The sequence below is a fragment of the Eleutherodactylus coqui genome, chromosome 12, assembly GCF_035609145.1.
Source record: "Eleutherodactylus coqui strain aEleCoq1 chromosome 12, aEleCoq1.hap1, whole genome shotgun sequence".
Classification (NCBI taxonomy): Eukaryota; Metazoa; Chordata; class Amphibia; order Anura; family Eleutherodactylidae; genus Eleutherodactylus; species Eleutherodactylus coqui.
In genome coordinates, this window is record NC_089848.1 from 95955017 (window position 1) to 95975966 (window position 20950).

Here is a 20950-nt window from a genome sequence, read left to right on the forward strand (position 1 = left end):
CCAGTTTTATCCTACCCACCCGTAGCACGGCGCCAGTTTTATCCTACCCACCCGTAGCACGGCGCCAGTTTTATCCTACCCACCCGTAGCACGGCGCCAGTTTTATCCTACCCACCCGTAGCACGGCGCCAGTTTTATCCTACCCACCCGTAGCACGGCGCCAGTTTTATCCTACCCACCCGTAGCACGGCGCCAGTTTTATCCTACCCACCCGTAGCACGGCGCCAGTTTTATCCTACCCACCCGTAGCACGGCGCCAGTTTTATCCTACCCACCCGTAGCACGGCGCCAGTTTTATCCTACCCACCCGTAGCACGGCGCCAGTTTTATCCTACCCACCCGTAGCACGGCGCCAGTTTTATCCTACCCACCCGTAGCACGGCGCCAGTTTTATCCTACCCACCCGTAGCACGGCGCCAGTTTTATCCTACCCACCCGTAGCACGGCGCCAGTTTTATCCTACCCACCCGTAGCACGGCGCTAGTTATATCCTACCCACCCATAGCACAGCGCTAGTTATATCCTACCCACCCATAGCACAGCGCTAGTTATATCCTACCTACCCATAGTACAGGGCTAGTTAGAACCCCACCCATATAGCACAGCGCTAGTTATAACCCGACCCATATAGCACAGCGCTAGTTATAACCTCACCCATATAGCACAGCGCTAGTTATAAGCCCACCCATATAGCACAGCGCTAGTTATAACCCCACCCATATAGCACAGCGCTAGTTATAACCCCACCCATATAGCACAGCGCTAGTTATAACCCCACCCATATAGCACAGCGCTAGTTATAAGCCCACCCATATAGCACAGCGCTAGTTATAAGCCCACCCATATAGCACAGCGCTAGTTATAAGCCCACCCATATAGCACAGCACTAGTTGTATCCTGGTGACCGGTTCCCTTTAATAACAGATGAAAGCAAGCTGATGTATAACTGGCCTTGTTATCTTATCACAGCAAGCTTTATGTTTTATGCTGGAGACCCCTTCTAGTCTGACAATTAAGGCCATGAACTATGTAGGCGCCACAAACACAAAATAATCCTGATAAACACAACCAGGAGGTCGGAGCCGTTCCACGAACAGCAACAATCGGAGAGAGATAATAAAGAGGAGCCCAACATGCCGGCAGCGCGGCCTTGGTTCATTATATGTTGTGTTCAGCCAGAGAGAACAAAAGCAACAGCTGCCAGTATCGGGATAGAAGATGCAAACGTGAACCGCGCTCGGCGAGGAGCGCAAAATATCACAGAACAGGCCAGGGATGCTGTGATTGTTAAAGCGTTGTTCCAGGATCACAAGTTCTCCCGGGTCCACAGGAACAGTGGGGGTCTCACCACTAGGAGCCCTGCTAATTTCAATAATGGGGGTCCTATACCTTCCTCACTGCAGGGTTACTGCTCCCCTCTCCCCCCGGAGCGCTGGTCACACAAACACTCCGGTCATCCTTCAGTCGGACTGCGGAGACACCTGAGCGGCACCAGTTCAGGTATTTGTCAGCCCCGATGAAATGAATGGAGTGCTGACTGCACATGCTCAGCCAGCGCTCCCTGCATGCTGACGTCACTGTGGGAAGAGCAGAGGGACATGGGAGTCCCACCCAGCAGGGGTCTCAGTGGCAAGACCCCCACCAATCGGCAAGTTATCCCCTATCCTGTGGGTAGGGGATTACATGCAATTGTGGCCCAACCCCTTTACTGAACATCTCACAATGATACGTAAACCATCCCCCAAGTGATCAGCGCGGTCTGGTAACGGATTTATAATGGACATGGACTAAAATATTGATAATCTACCCTCACAGTATAGGACATAGATGTCACATCAGTGGGTGGGCCGCCACTTGGCACCCCCACTAATCAGCCGTTTAGAGTGCGCGCTACAGCCGCTGTACAGTATACGAGGCGCAGCGCCGGTTGTTCATAGCAGCGGTGTCCGGTACTGCAACCAAGTCTCATTCACCTGAATGATGGAGCTGCTCGCAGGCCATGTGATCAATGAACGCAACGTCCCATGCTTGAGAAGAGGTCGCGATGCTACTTCAAATGGTTAATCAGCGGGGATCCCAAGTGGCTATTAATATCGAAGTCCAGGAAACCTCCTTCAACCTCTTAACCAATGATACCTGTACGTCCTTGGTCCGCAGGAGGAGTATGGAGCGGGCTCAGTGCTTCATACCCAGCAGCTATCATCTGTGTCATGCAGCTGCCAGCAACGGCCAAGATTGAAGCCATCAACCAGTTGGAAGCCGCTGCCAATTCCGATAGCGGCATTTAAATATCTGGTCGGAGAGAAGCTCCCTCTGTTACCCAAAGGACCCCCGGGGCTACCAGGCATTTATTCCTATTAAGTCGTGCCTTTGCAGGGATTAATAGAAGACCTGCAAAAATACAATATTGTAAAAGTGATAATACAAATCGCAAATTCAAGTTCCATCTGGAGACTTAAAAGAATTCTTTTGTCTCCCTTTATTTTTAAATATTAGAAAAAAATTAAGATTAAAAAGTTCAAAGAAAAAAACTTTTTCATATTAAAAAAAAAAAAGTCAAAAATAGAAAAACAAAATTGATATCACAGCATCCATAAAAGTCCAAACGATTCAAGAATATTTATCCCACATGATGAGATCGGTCCTGGTGTACCTGGTCTCCAGCACAAGTATGGGTGGAGATCTTGTGACGGGCTGTATCCACCCAGTGTAAACCCACAAGCGACTGATTGGCTGGCTGCAGCAAGGTCCTAGCAGCATAGGGAGTAGTGAGTTTTGTCATGGATGGAGGGTTAGGGTTAGGTTCAGTGTTAGGCTTACATTAATTAGCTGTAAAAGCTTCCATGTTACTGCGGCCCCGATCTCACATGGAAGCATTTACAGCTAATAATGTAAGCCTAACACTAACACTAACCCTAACCCTCCATCCCAGCCAAGGTAAAGTGCAATTCTTGCTGCAGCCACTGAAGCGGGGTCGGTGTGCGGTGGAGCAGGGAGAAATGTCACAGCGGCGACATGGGATTCATGGACAGAATGGTACATACGATGGGATCGGCTAGGCAATAGTCACAGCGGTCACTAGTTGCATTATCAATCGGCAGCCGAGAAACAGAATATTGCCCCTCCAGTGTACACGCCCGCCGTGCCTGCTACCTGATCAGCGAGGCGGGCAGGTGCTGTGACCGTTCCCTGTGTGTTCCTGGACGGAGGGGCCAAGAGGTACTCCGAGCACCACCGCCGATGCTGTTAGACTGATGAGCAGGCAGATGCTCACTGTCCCCGTCCGCCTCGCAGCGCAGTCACTGTGTCGGGATACACCGTCTGCTGCTGCATCTTGTCTCCCAATCTGAAGCTAGGGATGTGACGGGCATTCACTCCTGGTGACAGCTGTCCCCCCTCCTAGCTTCTGGTGGAGACAAGATACACCAGTACCGATGAAATCAATAAGAAAAAAAACAAACTGTATTGCCAGAATTAAATCGGCATAAACCGTGCTGAAAAAGTCATCTGTACACTATAACAGTTCGCCCCTCAAAAAGACAAGCCCCCCACAGTTCCATTGAAGGAAAAAATAGAAACGTTACAGGTGTCAGAATGTGGTGACCAAAAAAAAAAATTTAAACAACTATAGAAATCTTCCTGACCCACGGAATAAAGTGAATGTTTCGTTTTTACCGCACTGAGAACACCGTAAAAAACACAAAATTGGTGCAACTGCATTTTTTTGCCATTTCATCCCACTTTGAAAAGTTTCAAAGTTCTCCAATGCAATATATGGAAACAAAAAAAAAAAAAAACAACTCAAAGAATGATCTTCAAGGGGTTAAATCCTTGAGCTCCCGACATGGAGGGCGGACTGCAGGCTGGCAACCAGAGATGTATCAAGTCCTGACTTAATGCCCTTTTCCATGAGCAAACACTGGTTTGCCCTAAGGCTCTGTGTAAGCAGATCGGCTGAGGTCTACGTGGGGCAGATGACAGGCGGCAGGCAACACCAACTATAGCGTAAAAAGGCAGGTGCATCGTACGCCAGCGGGAATTATACCGCCGTGTGAGACGCTCGCTTTAAGAAACTTCCCTCCCTGTGCACAGCCGACAACGCAACAGTTCAGGGTGGAGCAGTTGGTGGTCTTGCCGTGCGGCGCACAACCACCGCGTGTTACGGCTGCCGGAACCATCAGTTTGAGCTCATGTATACTGCTGTATATTCATGGTCATAAAGTCATGAGCGCGGTATTATCTACTGAAGGACCCTTTTATACAGGCCAATAAATCATTCAGATCACACAATACAGCGAGGATCTGAATGACAGTCATTCTGTCGTACGTCCGACACCAATTCGTTTGACGTTCCGCTTCTGCTTGCATAAAAACTGGTTGAAGATCGGCCCGTGCAAACAGGTTCACCGCGGCCAACTGCCTGTTCACTGCGAATAGAGGCGGGAGGAACGATCTGCAGCCGGCTCCATCAGAGTTATCCAAGCGCAGGAAGCCATGCACCAAGAGAAAGGTACAGGCCCGACTGCCTTCTAGCAAAGTGGGGTCATTCCAGGGAGGTCAGTTTTTTTTGACGGTCACCATAGTTTTTGACCATTCATATAATCAGAAACCATTGGCCGCAGGAAGGCGTGCGCGGTGTCAGTATCTTCGGAATATGTCGTTTTAGAACATTTCTCTTAATATTGCAATTCTGTGGCGTTTTGTAGAGAGGAAAAAAAAAAAATCCTCGACGGTGATTAACTGTACTCTGTCAGCCATGTTGGCGGCTCCAGGTATGACCAAATATACCCCAATAGGCTTCACATCATGAATTGGGTAAGAAGTATGCTTTTAGATGGCAATGACAATAAATGTAATAATCAAGAAATGTCATTAATTAGTGATTGCACAGCTGGACAAATCATATGCTCTGTTCTTTGTAGTTTTTTTTCCTCTTAAAAACTACAAGCACCACCTCCTTGACACTATAGTAAGAAACTTTAACAAATAATGGGGCGTAGACTTGCATTTTTTTGTTTTCTCTCTGGAGTGGCTCCAGTCTCAAAAGAAAATTTTTTTTAATGAGTTTTGTTCCAATTTTAGGGCTCCCACACACTTGCGTTTTTTTTTTTTTACGTGACTGTCAATGGGACTTTCTAATGTTAAAACCGCATGGCGAGTTTGTGCTTCGCGATTTTTGTGCATTGCATTTTGAACATTAGAAAGTCCCAATGACATTAGCATTAAAGAAAAACACAAGTGTGCGGGAGGGGAGCTCTTACTAGGACTTGGATTGGAATTACTGTGTTCGGAAAAATGTTGTAAAGCGACACATTATAAAAGAGACGGACGCCGCGCACATCCTGCGATGCCCAATACTGTCCCAGATAGGAATAAAAGAAATCACAGTTCTCTGTGACTCTCGGAGCGCTGACCCCGTGACTCAATGGGTTTGAGAATTTAAGATTTTTCTATACATCCTAGTAACAAATGTGCCAGAGGCGGTCGGGTGATCCCCTGTAATCTTCACGGTTACAGCGTTGGGCGACTGACCTGTGTCGGCAGAGTTTTCCGGTTCTGCAGCCTCCAGTCCATCCATACTATCGTCATCCTCCAAGGCAGTCTTTCCTCTACTCCGAGGCCTAGAAGAGAAGCCATCGTTACTCCAGAGATACAGGCGCACAATCATTCTGCACGACATGAAGAAGAGCTGACAAAGTTCTAACATTTCAGATTCACTGATCCACATGACAACCACAACAGTAAATACGAGCGCCAACCCACAGGTCAAGGAGGCATCACGATTCACTAGTCTGCATCACGGCGTTCAGTGCACACAGCGGGTACCGAGCGGTCTCAAATAGCAGCTGACCCAATAAGACAGCAGTAAACAACAACAACTGGACATTGGCGCATTACGTGCCACAACGCTGCAAACCGTTACTTGGGATGTGTGATGGCGAGATGTGAAGGACCCAAGGACAGTAAATAGACGGCGCTCGTTCCTGGGCTTTAATCCCATCTGATAGCAAAAGTATGCCGCGGGATTAAAGCCTCTGCTCCTGCAATCAAGCAGGAACAAGTTGGTCCTCGGCTGCCAGACACGGCCGAGGACCCGGAGGAGAACAGAGAAGCGGCTTTTAACCACTTCTGCTGAAGCGTATATGAAAACGTCCAAAATAAAATAGGAAACCCGTTCTGGGACTTTAAAATATGCTAATTTTAAAAAGAAATTCTAACTGCAAAAACAAATTTAGTTCATTACCTCAAATAAGACTTAAAAACAGAAAAGAATAAGTCAATGAAAAAAATAGCCCTATAGGTCATTGCAAAAAAATAAATAAATAAAAGCACACCATAAATAATTTTGGTGGCCTAAGCAAAAAAAATCATTATAATATAGTTAAACCACCAAATAGGTAACATCCCTAAAATCACTGCAGCCATGGAACATGAATGACATCACTGAGTGGCTGTGATTGGCTCATTGAGAGCTGGCTGTAATTGGCTACTAGCGCTCGATCAGCCAATCACAGCACTGGCTTTGCTGGAGGAGGGGTAGTCAAAGCCCCGTCACCAGCAAAGCTGAGATGGCAGACGGGGAGGACTCTGCAGTTTGCCGCAGCGCCATCGGGACACTGCGGCCCAGCTAAGTACTGATTTTTTTTGTTAGCTAGGTCCTATTTTCGGCGGAGGCCTTATATTTCAAGCCTTCCCTGAAAACCCAATAGTTCTTACTATCGGGATAGGACCTACTTTCAGGGAAACATGATTTTATACACACACAATTATTCTTGTGTGTTTTAGTTCTGTTTGTCCACAACAATATCTTCCATTATGATCCAGTATTGTGTTTAACACTCGAGGCCAAAGGAATAAAGAAATTGTTTTGGACCACACACACAATCCACCATTCTCAATAGATATCAGAACTCACCTCCTCCCCTCCCTGCACAGAGCATATGCACAACACTCTTCTGCAGACGTTTTAAGGCGATTGTCACAACTCACTCTCCACCTCCCTGTACATGTCAGAGCAGGCCCACAACAGCCTCCCATATAACTATAGGTGATTGTCACAGCTCACCTCTTCCTCCTTCCTGCACAAATCATACAGCATGCCACACAACACTCAATGGTTCCCCTCCTACCCACTGTGAGTGTACCCCATGAGTTCTACTATAAGGCACATCTCTGAATGCTTTTACGTGCATCTAAGGCAAGACAAAATAACCCCCCCCCCCCCATAGTCATGCACAGACAAAAGAAAGAAATAAAAAAAAGAAAAAAAAAAAAAAAAACTCTACAAATCAGGAAAAAAAAACATACGAAAAAAACTCACTATTAAGTTTTAATTAGTTAAAACATTAAACCTATATTATACAGTAAAACAATTCCCTTTAAGCAGTGCTTCAGTATAAAGCATGGAGGAAAATCAGATAACCAGTTAGCCTCTGCTGAGACTAGAGGCACATTTCAGACTACCTATCAAGTCATTTCGGCCTCCTGTCCACAGACGATATCTCACTGTTACCCACGGCAATTATCCGCACACAGGTAGCGCAATGACCGCTATCTAAAGGAGAACTATGGAAAGCGCAGCCCGATGTACATGAGCAGAAAATCGTGGCGAATTTCCGTTCGTGTCTAAAACTTGCGGCAATGCTGCGATTTACCTCAGAATGGATAGGTTCATTGCAGAACATCGCGGCGACATTATTGCTCCCCCATGGCGGTATATCGCACCGCCCGTGGACAGCCGGCCTTTGTTAAACCAGGTTAACCGATTGACAGTCTGTGCGCAAATAAGAAGCCAGATCACATGGCAAAGCCCCAGCTATAAAGCGCTAGTTGGGCTCCAGCAGCCCGCTCCTCTCCAGGACCCCCGCGGGATGCCAGATTTCTATGGCAACGCTGATCGTGTCACCGTGACATCGAGGGAACATTTCCCTTTAATGGATCTCACAGACAGCAGCTACTATCCTCCGTATTCCCGATTATCTGCGACCCACCAGCAACCTGAGGAGGGCGGTCAGAACGCCGCGGGACGCTCGCTTACGTTGCACTTACACGGATTCCAACACAGATTTCAATCAAAACCTGCGTCAGAAATGTGCGAGATCATTTGCGGATCCGCATACGGTTTCAGCCCAGTCAGCGGTCAAAACCCTTCTGTGGATGTGCGAAAGGAGTTGTTCCGGAATTACAAGTTATCCCCTTCTCCACAGTTGGGGGTAAGCTTGCTGATCGTGGGGGTCTCACTCCCTCCAGGGGGGGGAAGCAGCATGAAGAAGGGGACCCCGGACCCCCGTTCTCAATATCGTTGGAATCCTGTGAAACTTCTGTCATCTTTCTACAACCCCTTTAAGAGGCGACAAGTCCCTTTTCTCCAAGCGCACCTTTAAATCCGCATATGGGAAATAAAATCGGACTCCTCATTATAACCAATGGGACACTTCAGATACAGATTGGCACATAATTGGCGCGTATTCCATGTCACATCTGTGGTGAAAACACTTAGCGCACAGCCCAGATTCTCACATGAGAGGTCAGCATTTCCAGACGCACGAATACGAACCCCATTATTTTGGATGGCGTCGCACACCACGGATTGTTTTCTGCATTAAATCACGGGGGGAAAAAAAGAAAAAAAAAAAAACACTCTGCGATCCTCTGCGTGGCTGTCGGTCGCGGCGGCGGATCATGACTTCCCCGAAGTTAAACAAGGTGGTTTTTTGATATAAAAACACTTCGCGTCCATGGGGGGAAAAAAAACAAACAAAAAACCGCACGTTGGCGCAATACCAGGAAGTGTTTCACGGTCGGATATCATAATCGTCTGTAAAATTAGCCTTAGGCCGGTCTCTCTGGATTTGTATTGCGGATTCCGCGACCGCCATTCGCACAGACAATCCGCATTGAAAGGCATGCATTTGGGATTTTTTTTTTTCCCCCACACTTGCGGATACGAATTACGTATTACACCAGCGGTTAAAAAACGGCAGGATGCTCTATTTTGCCGCGACCTCCACTGACATCATTAGACCCGCAGCCCAAACGCAATTGACACTGCGGTCACACACATCATACATGTACTGCGCATGACGGCCTGCGAGCTACCACGGGCATCCGCAGAGTCACCGGCCGGGCTCACAGCCGGAGTTTGACCCGCCCGTGGGGCCCGGCCTGAGGCTGAGATCACAATAGACGGGTTTGGGTTTGGTTTTTTTGACAGATTCAGTTTTGCATGAAAAAAAAAAAAAGAAAAAAATGTACAAAACCAAAGTGACGGATATTGGTGGATTAACCGAAAAATTGAGTGATTTTCATTCAACAGATCCTTCAAAATAGAGAAGAAAAAACAGACCGCGTGCTCACCGTTCATTTGTGTTTTTCAGCATTTTGGTCTTCGCCGTCTCCTACTGTCTGCGCCAAAATAAAACCGCATGCAAAAGCGGAAGAATAAATCGCCGCTTTCTGTCCCCCAGTGACTACAATCTAAAAAACTGGAAGCGTTCGTGCAGGAGCCCGTGCGCCTCTGTCCCGATGCAGGGGCTTATTCACACGGGCGTACGCCTTTGGCCTGTGAAAAAAGCTGCATTTTTATTGACCAAAATGGTGTGGATTCACTTTTTTCTTTTTTTTTGCACAACTATTTATTACGTCCGTCCGTCCCCCCCCCAACCACATAAAAAAACAAAGCAAAATACACAAAGCGCCCGGCCATATCTCCTTCCTTCATGTGTAAATACACAATATCCCGTATCGCGCATATTTACGTGATCTCATTGACTTCAATGGCAATTTTGGTCCGTAACAAAAAAACAGGATGGGTAGGAAAACCCGAAGCGGCTTCTATCTGGATTGCAGCTCCCACGACGGAACTACTGTAGAGTGAAATGGTCCTCGCAGCGAGATCCTGACCGTACGGAGATAAGCCGGGTAACTCCTGCATCAGTTAATAGATGTCATATGGCTTTCCTAACGAATCGCTTTCTCGCCGTTTCAAGAATGTAACCTTGGCGCAGTCATCATACAAGCATTGTTGCCATTTTTAATTTCAGTTCTGAGAGATACCGAATATGCGCGGGTCACGTGACAGCTAAGAACATTCTGGCTCTACGGGTCTCCCGAGCCGCCAGCAGATGAGTAAGGACATAAACGATGGCGAACAACCAGAGTGGGGGCGAAGACCCCAGAAAGGAGAAGCCGCCGTCTGACTGCAGCTCATTGCTTTCTCAGTTGAAGTTTAGCAACTTTCTGCTGCCCTTCAGTGCCAACTCCTGCCAACTCCTCGCCACTCGGTGCCAACTCCTCGCCACTCGGAACATCTCCTTTCCGGTTAATGAATGGCAACATTGTTGTTTACATCCGGCAGCTGAAAACTTGTGTCGCAACTTGTGATTTTGCTACAGTTGTATCCAGTCTAGGAGTGTCAGTCTGCGCTCGGGGTCCCTCCGTCCTGCTCCGTTTGGGGACCAGGAAACGGGGAATCCTTGCGGCTGAACGGCTGCACACGGGCAATCTGGATTCCGGCTCTGACCCCGGCCGGTGACACCATGTACCTTCTCTTTTCTGTATTGCGGATGACCGCTGGCGCTCGCCGTCTCTTATGCGCAGTACAGCTTTTTACATTATTCCAGCACTGTTGCTAGGCGATGACGCGAATACCCACAGCCTATCCACAATGTCAACTGCGGATGAGCCGCAGGTCAGACGGCGTCCATTGAATTCAATGGACGCCGTCCTTGCGGATTCCACAGAAAAATAGAACATTTTAAATCTGCTTGCGGAAATCGCATCCGCTTATGTGAACGGACATTTCAATGTGTGCAGAATATTGCTGATCAGCCGCGCAGGCGCCGATTGCAGATTCCGCAACTCACATTCGGACGTGTGCAGCCGGCCGCAGTCTCTGGATGGAACCAAACCGTGCCGGATGCACCATATTGACTATAACGGGGTCCGTTCGGTTTCTGCGCCGGCGCCCGGCCTTAGGATGGAATAAATAGTACTGCTTGCAGCATTCTTCTCTTCGTTTTCTTTTTTAGCCAAATCTGCGATGGAACCTCCGACAGGATCCACCAACACAGCGCAAACCGGTCGGACCTACAGACTATGTCGCCCGATGTACGAGATTGGTGAGCAAACCATAAGACTGCGAGAACAAGGAGCGGCGCACACGGGGCTCCTGAGATTAACGGCAGGGACATGTAATGCAGCTGGGTGGCCCGTTCTTCCCTTCCCCTTGCAGGTGGAAGCCGTTAACAGAATGAAAAGGAGTGCCAGCAAGGCAAGTATAAACCCCTTCATTGCATATCATTGGTTTAACGCATCCAATTGGGCATCGAGAGACGCGCCGCCGGGCAGGACTGACGCATCCAATTGGGACGGGTAGGACTGACGCATCCAATTGGGACGGGTAGGACTGACGCATCCAATTGGGACGGGTAGGACTGACGCATCCAATTGGGACGGGTAGGACTGACGCATCCAATTGGGACGGGTAGGACTGACGCATCCAATTGGGACGGGTAGGACTGACGCATCCAATTGGGACGGGTAGGACTGACGCATCCAATTGGGACGGGTAGGACTGACGCATCCAATTGGGCATCGAGAGACGCGCCGCCGGGCAGGACTGACGCATCCAATTGGGACGGGCAGGACTGACGCATCCAATTGGGACGGGCAGGACTGACGCATCCAATTGGGACGGGCAGGACTGACGCATCCAATTGGGACGGGCAGGACTGACGCATCCAATTGGGACGGGCAGGACTGACGCATCCAATTGGGACGGGCAGGACTGACGCATCCAATTGGGACGGGTAGGACTGACGCATCCAATTGGGACGGGTAGGACTGACGCATCCAATTGGGACGGGTAGGACTGACGCATCCAATTGGGACGGGTAGGACTGACGCATCCAATTGGGACGGGTAGGACTGACGCATCCAATTGGGACGGGTAGGACTGACGCATCCAATTGGGACGGGTAGGACTGACGCATCCAATTGGGACGGGTAGGACTGACGCATCCAATTGGGACGGGTAGGACTGACGCATCCAATTGGGCATCGAGAGATGCTTTGCCAGGTGGGACTGACTCATCCAATTGGGCATCGAGAAACGCATCGCCAGGTGGGACTGATGCATCAAATTGGGCATTGAAAGACGCGTCATCAGATGGGTTTAACACATCCAATTGGGTAACGAAAACCTCTTTCCTCAATACCCAAATTGGTTGTTTTAACCCCATCTGACAACACTTTTCTCCAAGGCCCGGCAACTTCGTCAGGTTTGGCCTTGGCAGAGAAACGTGCTGCCAGATACCCAGTTGGATGTTTTAAACCAATGTTCTGAAACAAAGGGATTCCTACTCGCCTCGCTGTGCCCGGGGTAGTCAGACTGACACACTGTAACAAACCATCAGCAGAGGAAACATCCTGCTGGGTGCCATCTTTATACACCATGAGCGGTTTCTACCCAGTACTGCCGGAATGTAGTTTTGATTCTTGCCTCACACTCGTGGATATAAATCACGCGAGCAGAAGATAGATTGCAGGACGCTTCATTTTGCCACGGCCGGCCTCCACTGATAGACGAGTCCGACCTGCAGCACGTATTCAACAAACATTGCGTGCGCGCTACAAGTACGAACGTCATCGCTAAGCGACGGCGCGGGAAATACAAATAACCACGGTCCTGCACTTCCTCCAGGTACGCAGGGTCACCGGCCGGCTCACAGCCTGGCCTCCGCCGCGGGCTCCAGCGCTCCGTATCCGACCCGTCCGTGTGAGCCCGGCCTCAGACAGATCTCAATTACATAATAAAAAACGTACGAACACAAAAACGAAAATCGAACACAAACGGAAAGCCCGGATCCACCAAAGACGGAAAGAACGCTTGAAGTTGATTGTCCAAGACCCAAAACTAGTTCTTATTCATCCATTTATTTTACCGTGAAACTCTGTTTATTAAAAATGTGCCGCGGCGCGAATATGTGGTCACGTGCTTCCTCTGATGTCACCGCTGACCCTCTGCGGCTCCGTGCGCGCAATTCTCTGTATTACAGGAAACAATTAGGTATCATTTAAGATCTAATTCATTCTGAAGCTAATATTGGCCCGCACGGCTACGAGGCGCTACGGCAGCCGACCACACGGCATGGAATGAGTCAGCGGCGGCGCGCTGTGGTCACAACCGCTCGGCTCTGCTGTTTACTTGTGTTTGTCTGCTAAGAAACAAGAGGAACGTTAAAGAGAACTGAATCGCCTTAAAGGGAAGCCGTCGCATCAAGTAATCGCCGCAACCAAGTGGTGGAGCTTGTAGGACAGGAAACGTGGAGTGTGGGGGGCTACTTCTACCGAGCCGGCCCCCCGCTGCCGCGACTCTTCAGTCAGTGCGCACGGTTCTTTAGGGACTGAAGAAGAGTCACGATCACAGAGCAAGCGCCAATTTCCAGGGTTGACAGTGGGGGGCCGGGTAAGTATGAGTCCACGTTCCAAGTCCTGTAAGCATGTGAGAGGGTCCCTGTAAAGGGGTTTTGCTGTGGTTGAAAGCCATCCATAGGGGCTCCTCTGTCCGCACATAATGCATAGTGATTGGAGCCGATGAGTTAAATGGCTTCGCTCACAGCTGCGTATTTTTCAAGCGACTTTCGGTCACCGGGATCTCAAATTATCCTCCATCCACCGGATAGAGGACAACTTGCTGATTACTGGGGGTCTCACCCAAGACAACTGCCAGTCGAGAACGGGGTCCTATGTCTCCCCTCTGCCTGTCGCTGTGGGGTGATGTCAGAATGAATTAGGCGCTGGTTGGGCATGCAGGGTCACCATTGCATTCATGTCAGTAGGGCTGACCGGTCGCTTCCCGCTCGCCATCTCCGCAGTCCCATTGAAAGTGAATGGAGCGTCAGTGTGCTTGTGTGACCAGCGCTCCATTCAGTCTACTGCTCACTGCGGAGGATGTGGACGGGGGTAACTAGCGACCCTGGAAGAACCCCTTTAAATAGGTCAGAGGTCACTCACCTTCGCACTTCACAAGAACTCTAAATCAGCAGCTACCTTCGGTGCGAACACACACCACGTTGCTCGAGGGCCGCCGGCTGCAGCGCCTCCCTTCGTTAGTCCTTCGCACTAATTCCTGATCACTATATATTCTGTAACTTTAAGGGGGGAGGGGGGTGAATACAAATTTTATCAGAATTACCAAAAATACTCTTAGCAAACGCTCAGATAGGACTCACTGTGTGCCGGCGGCACGAAGCGACTCGCTGTGGTCTTATTAAGCGCACTATTCAGAGACCTAATCAAGCTGAATAATTTCCTGAAGCCGACGTTTCCTGGTGATAACGAGCCCCAACGACGCCATCACACACTGCTCTCCACTTCGGATTGAGCAAGCCTACCCCGCATCCAACATGTCACAGTTCAGAAAAATGGCGCAACATCGTCTTTATACAAATACGAACACCTTGAGGACCTCAAAGAATTACAACCAAGAAGGCAAATCCATCCCTGGGAGAGAATGATCACCTACAGTCAAAGCGCTGCCATTAATCAGTTATGGCTACATAACACACACACACCTGAATGCTCCAGACCAGCAAACTGACAAAACACTTGCTTTTACAGGGGTGGACTTACTTGCTGAGGATTAACCAATCAAGGGCATTTGATTAGAACAACCTAGCTGATACTTACACTCCAAGGCCAGTTTCACAGGGGCATAAGCGTATTTGTGCCACACATTTGCATGCATTTACATCTGTGCGCACAGATCGTGTACATTTGTGCACGCAAAGAAAAATTTATAACGTGACTTTCAAAAAGCGACCGTGTGCTTAAAGGGCTTGTCCGCTTACATTCCAGGTGTTTGTTGTGGCAAATGTCATCAGCAGAAGTCACGTGACCACAGCAGCCAATCAGAGGTTTTAGCACCAGTAGCTGTCCTCCTGGCATCAGCGCTAAACCACAGAGGGTGTACTCAGTTTTTCCCATGACGGTCCACAACGTCCTTTCTTTCGCCAATCGCGTGGCTGGTTGCCCATCCCTACAACGCAGCAAAGCTTCACTCATCCAACGCGGAGGAGGAAGCAACAAGCGATGTTGGAGAACCATCTACTACAAGGCCACGTTCACACCGGACGGACACGCTGCGCAATTTCTGCAGGGCAGTTGATAAACCGTCCTGAAATGCGCAAAACATTGCGGATTTCATGGCGTTTTCTCAGCGTAAACACAATGTCGCAGCGGATATTTTCCGCTTCGTGTAGACGGAAATCACAAAAACGCATCCATTTAGCTGGGATCTTAAAAATCTGCGAGTCGTACGCTGGTAGTAGACACACCGCAGCGTATCTGTCCCACGCGCACACAGCGCCAAGCCCCTCCCGTCACCAAAGGGGCGCGTACGATAAACCTTCTGGATTTCTACTCCGACTCATGTTTTACACACTGATCACATTGACGCATCAAAGACCTGCGAGTGAGCGGCGGCGCCGCCGACCGACCGGGCCGTGACCAAATGTTGCCAAATACCCACGTCTGAGGCCTCCGTGAAGGAGGAAGAGGGTTGGCAATGAAGAAACAGGAACTGTCACCAATCGTCTCTTCTAGTAAACAATGTGAAACCATTCTGCAGAATTTTATCACCACTCGGTTGTGCCGTCCCTCTGTTATTCTGCCTGGAAGTTTATGAAGAAATTGAAAAAACTGGTTGCATCCAGTTTGGGAGGGGGGGGGGGGAAAGAGGGTGAGGAGGGGGTCCCTAAACAGTCTGACATGGCCAAGCCAATGCTGACAGAGTGAGAACGTGTCACATCCCTTTGCCAAAAAGTTCTCAGTTTATGGTAGCAGGTGGTCTTTAACCCTTTCCAATCCAATTTTGGATTCGGGGTTTCCTAAAAGGCTTTTTTTTTTGCTGTTATACAACAGTGCCATCTGCTGGATAAAGCCAGTGTGTGCGCCAGAGAGGCTCCGACAGCAGAGTGGCTGGCAATAGACGGTAAGAATACCCTGTCGGACGTCTTCTGACATTGGAGCTGTACAAGCTTCAATCAGAATGTAGGAAGACGTCAGACAGTGGTTTGGAAAGGGTTAAAAGGGGTTATGCCAAAAAAAATTTTTATGGTGATAAAGGTTTGATGAGTGGGGGGGGCTCAGCCCTAGAAGGGGGTTCCACATCCCTTTTTCATGTCACTGCAGGATCACTGCATCCACCCACAATGCCGTGCAAGTTGTATGCAGCGACGCAGCAGGTCTGTCCCTGCGAGGTCCCGCCGCCAGCGGTCCGCTCCTGCGAGTAAACGCACCATCAGACGCCTCCGTGTCCACAGACTGGTTTGCGGGAGGGAGATGGTTCACTAACAAGGAGTAACATGAAGATAACGAGCCCGGAGGCCGTCAGGAACCACAACGAAAACTCCTGATGTTCACTACAGTTTGCCCATTTACATTTGGCTTTGACTACCTCCGCGTCTGTCACTGCAAACAAACTGAGAAAAGCCTGGTGCGCCCCCCTCTGGAATACAACGCTCCTGGGCGACAGGCGCTGCCATTAGCTGCACCCACTCAGGTGGAGACATATAAACACGTATGTAATCTAGTGATGGCGGTCACGGTCCATAAGACGTGTTCTCTCTCACGGTCCCAGAGACGGCCGACGATCCAACGCACGCTGAGCTCGGGTGGTGCACTGGTAGTCTAAGGTCTGCATGATGCCCGGATTGGTCGGTGCAGCCCATGTGAGCAGCAGTGCGGCCATCTTGGTGCCCGGGACCAGTGCGCCACTTTATAGGGGTTCTAACATTCTGCTGTACCATAAAGGATCGCGCTGTATTCCAGGGACCGCTATAGGATCTCCGCACTTACCTCATCCGTTATTTGAAGGACCCTGTAAGCGGTCTACGCAGACGGCGCTGAGGGAACAGCCAAATGGTTAAATCGCATAACGCCGCCATCTTTACCCTTAAAGGGCCTGTACCACAATCAATCACCACCACCACCTACCCATAGGACAGCTGAACAGGGGTCTTGTGTGCCCCCACATGGAGAGAGAAGGAAATTAAACGCAGCGGTGGATGCACAATATGCGATGCCGCTCTAGTCATCATTGGCGCAACTGGTACAGCCAAGTGCTTGTACGCCGCCATCTCCATCAGAACTGTTGCAATACATGTGTGACCGCAACTCCAGCCAATCTCCACATCACCGTGGGTAAGGCCGACCAGCATACAGACCAGGGACCCTTGCTCTCTGGATCAGTGATGGTCTCACCAGTGAGACCCCCACCAAATGAGGTTATCACCTGTCTATGCCAACAATGGGCAGCAGGTGGTCTCCAAATTAAAAATGGGGTCCGGACTGCGATGGAAGGCTCTGAAATAAAACTATTATTTACGGCGCGGCAGAAACTTTTACGATCTCCAAGTAAAAAAAAAAAGTCGCACAAGGATTTGGGGAAGGGGGACACAAACTGGCATGGCTGCCAACTACTTGATTGGCACTCTTCCGCGCACACCGAGCCTTCCATCATCAAGAGCGCCCTCCTCAGAACTGAGAAAGCAGGTCACATCGCCGTACACCACACGCGTGAAGCCGCCCGCCGCGTGCGAGGAGTCTGCAGAAGCGGGTGCAAACGGCGCGAGTTCCAGACTTTACAACGAGAAAAGTCATTCTTCCACGCTTGAGACGCGACGGCACATTTTCGTAGACTCTGGCGTAAGCGGTCGCCACGAGCGCCGCACTCACTGCACGTTTACATCAGCAGGTTTTCTGCGCTCCGCTCGGACGGTCCGACACAAACATTCATTTTTAATGCTTTTTTTTTTTTTATAAAATGTTGGGTTTTGATGCTAAATTGCATGAAGGTGGCGGCGAGGTGAACGTGTAGGTTGGCACTGCCATCACATGCCAGCTGTGCGCCATTAGAAACGGGTGCAGAGGAGGATATTTGTACCACTTAGGTTTTATAGGGTTATGTCAAATATGTGACAAGCTTTCCCATCGGCGTTGGAAGGCACATTGTGAGGCAGTGCTGAAGGGGTTAACGCCCGCCAGCAGCGCCGCCCAGTTCCTGTATGCGCTCCGAGGATCAGGTGAGACGCTCTTGCCTTTAGCAAAAAAAAAAAAAAAGTAGTCACATGCTCGGCGGCTTCAACGCTCTGAAGTTTGGGGAAGCAACAAGTGCCAACACCCCGAGGGAGGAGACGGGTGGGGGGGAGGTGGGGGACATCGCTTCCAAAGAAAAGTCAGTTGCTACCGCACATAGCGGGGCTGCGGACCCCTCGATGCAGTAACTGCAGGTGGCTGAAGCCCGACCGGCCATAGCCCTGCCATTCTACCCAATAATGCTGGCAATACCTACTGCAGTTGGCTGGCTGGCGTGGGCCGGAGCCCAAGGGCAGACGCACACCGCCGTATTTTCTCTCCGTATGACATCCGTATTTTTAACGGACGCAATCCAGACTGCATAGACCCCGGATTCGCATCACTGCATTCAAGCGAGCGTTGGGCGTTCATCATCACTTCTGGGCTCAGACAGTAGTGATCGTGAACGGAGGCGAAGCGCGTCGGACATCTCTTACGCCGCCAGCGCGCCTCCATTCGCAGTGAACAGGCAGTTGTTCATAGTGTGCGCAGGTGATAGGTGGGACGCACGGATTCTGCGCACAGACGAGAGCAAAATCCACGTGCAGATCTGCGGCTCGGCTGACAAGTTCTGCCATTTTTAAAGACCGCGATGAAGAATCTGCCATGGACTGCGCTGTGTGAACAGACCCCAAGGCCGCTCTCACCTGTTCAGAAGACTCAGCGCAAAACCACGGCATTTTACTGCGATTCCACGCTGTGTTTTTAAACGAGGTTACAGCGTCTGGCAGCTTTTTTTAACGTACCCCTTCGTGGTGATGAGGCGCGCTAAAAAGTGCTTTAACACGTAAAAAGAGAGCATACAGCCTTCGAAAAGCGCGACGGTGGAAACACTGCATTCGAGTGCTGATCTGCGACGCCACGTGGAAATCAATGGCGTCCCACGCTGGTGCGGCGCTCATTTACTGTGTTTTTTATGCAGCCAAAGATTGCGTCTCTTTACATCCTCGCATCTCACTTGTACCGCAGCGAAAGCGTCCGCGCAACAATACAGCATTTGTGACCCCAGTGAACTCCCTAAAGGGGCTTACCAACCTTTAAAACTTGCTGTGGGATAGCGTGCATTCACAGGGGTGAGCGAGATAGCAAAACGATTATACACTTGCAAACCTGCGACTTGTGCCGCAATTGTGATGCGATTACAAAAAAAAACAAAAAACACAATGCGTCTCTGCAACATGTTGTATCCAAAGGGAAAAACAGAAGGATTGCAGGAAAAAATAAATATTTATCACATCTACGTGCGAGCGCAATGCGATTTTTAACGTTTTTGAGCCCATAGGTAATAATGAGCGATACTGAAGCCGAATCCCCCCATAACAGGAGATGCAGCGATGTTTAAAACGTGGGCCATCGATCCGAGAGCAACGCAGCTCATGTCAATAAACAGACTGAACGCCATGATGCGCTCTCATCACACGTGACACCGGATCAAATCTAGAGCATGACACTCGCCCGTGTGAACGCACCCCTGCTCAACCTACACCGATGACCCAGCATTACAGACGGACCGCCCGCTACAGCGCCACCGACCAGGCCTCCGCTAGTATAGGAAGTGATGTCACGTTCGTCGCTCGTATGACCGCTGTAGCCAATTTGTGACCTTGGCGGTCAAGTGCCATTTATGTGGACTACGAATGCAGCGATTGGCTGCAGCAATCATGTAAACATGACATCATCACTTCCTATTTCAGCGAGTAACAGAGCGGAGGGGACCCGGTCAGGGGCGCGGAAAACGCAGTAAAAGAGGGTGCAATGGCTATTTAATGCCAATCCTGACTTAGGGGCAAGTTGTACTTAAAGTGTTAACTAGAGGGCAGCGACCAGATCGGCACCCGGCGCCATCCAGACACCATGAAGGGTACAACACACTAGTGTATTTACACCGCCAGCGCAGAACAACCAGAACCACGTGAGAACCTGATTAGCTCTGAGCTCACACCCCTCGGGAGCCCCTGCTGATTCAGTGTCTGCGTGGAGCAGTCAGATTACTGCGTGATGTAGCTAACCCTACACAGACCCCCCTGACCGCAGCCCTCTCCCCAGGATGGTGACAGCAGCTCTGAAGACATTACTTGAGGTTCCGGTAATTTGGTTGTGACACCCAAGAGGCGGCATGTATGATGCAGCTGCAGGTATCCGTCCTTCCCGCGGAGCTGCGCCTTAGGGCTCATGTCCACGGGCAAAATATGATTTAAGATCCGCAGCGGATCTCCCGCATGCGGATCCGCATCCCATAGGGATGCATTGACCACCCGCGGGTAGATAAATACCCGCGGATCGTCAATAAAAGGGATTTAAAAAAAAATGGAGCATGGAAAAATCCGGACCATGCTCCATTTTCGTGCGGGTCTCCCGCGGGGACGGCTCCCGCGGGCTTCTATTGAAGCCTATGGAAGCTGTCCGGATCCGCGGGAGACCTAAAATAGGAATTTAAAGTATTTACCATCCGGCGCGGGCGGGGAAGGTCAGCTGTTCCTCACGGCCGCATCTTCCTTGCTTCGGCTCGGCGGATGTGCCCGGCGCATGCGCGCGGCACGTCGGCGACGTGCCGGCGACGTGCCGCCGGCGTCAGGAATTCATCCGCCGGCCGAAAATGAAGATCCGGCCGTGAGGAACAGCTGATCTTCTCCGCCCGCGCCGGATGGTAAATACTTTTAAATTCTTATTTTCGGCGCTCATGTCCGCGGGGCAGGAGGGACCCGCTGCAGATTCTACATGTAGATTCTGCAGCGGATCTGATTTTCCCCGTGGACATGAGGCCTTATACTGCAGCGATTCAGCCAATCCATAGATCCCGCCTCCACGATGC

General features: G+C 50.0%; 1 protein-coding gene across 7 annotated transcripts in view; it reads right to left on the bottom strand.

The window, feature by feature from the left end:
* The window catches only part of KMT2C (lysine methyltransferase 2C), a 223971-nt gene that overhangs the window by 181463 nt on the left and 21558 nt on the right, over window positions 1-20950 (bottom strand). For all 7 annotated transcript variants that reach the window (XM_066585567.1, XM_066585564.1, XM_066585562.1 and 4 more), the window contains exon 2: window positions 5533-5621. In XM_066585567.1, coding sequence (XP_066441664.1) covers window positions 5533-5621 — 89 coding nt within the window. The remainder of the gene's footprint in view (window positions 1-5532; window positions 5622-20950) is intronic.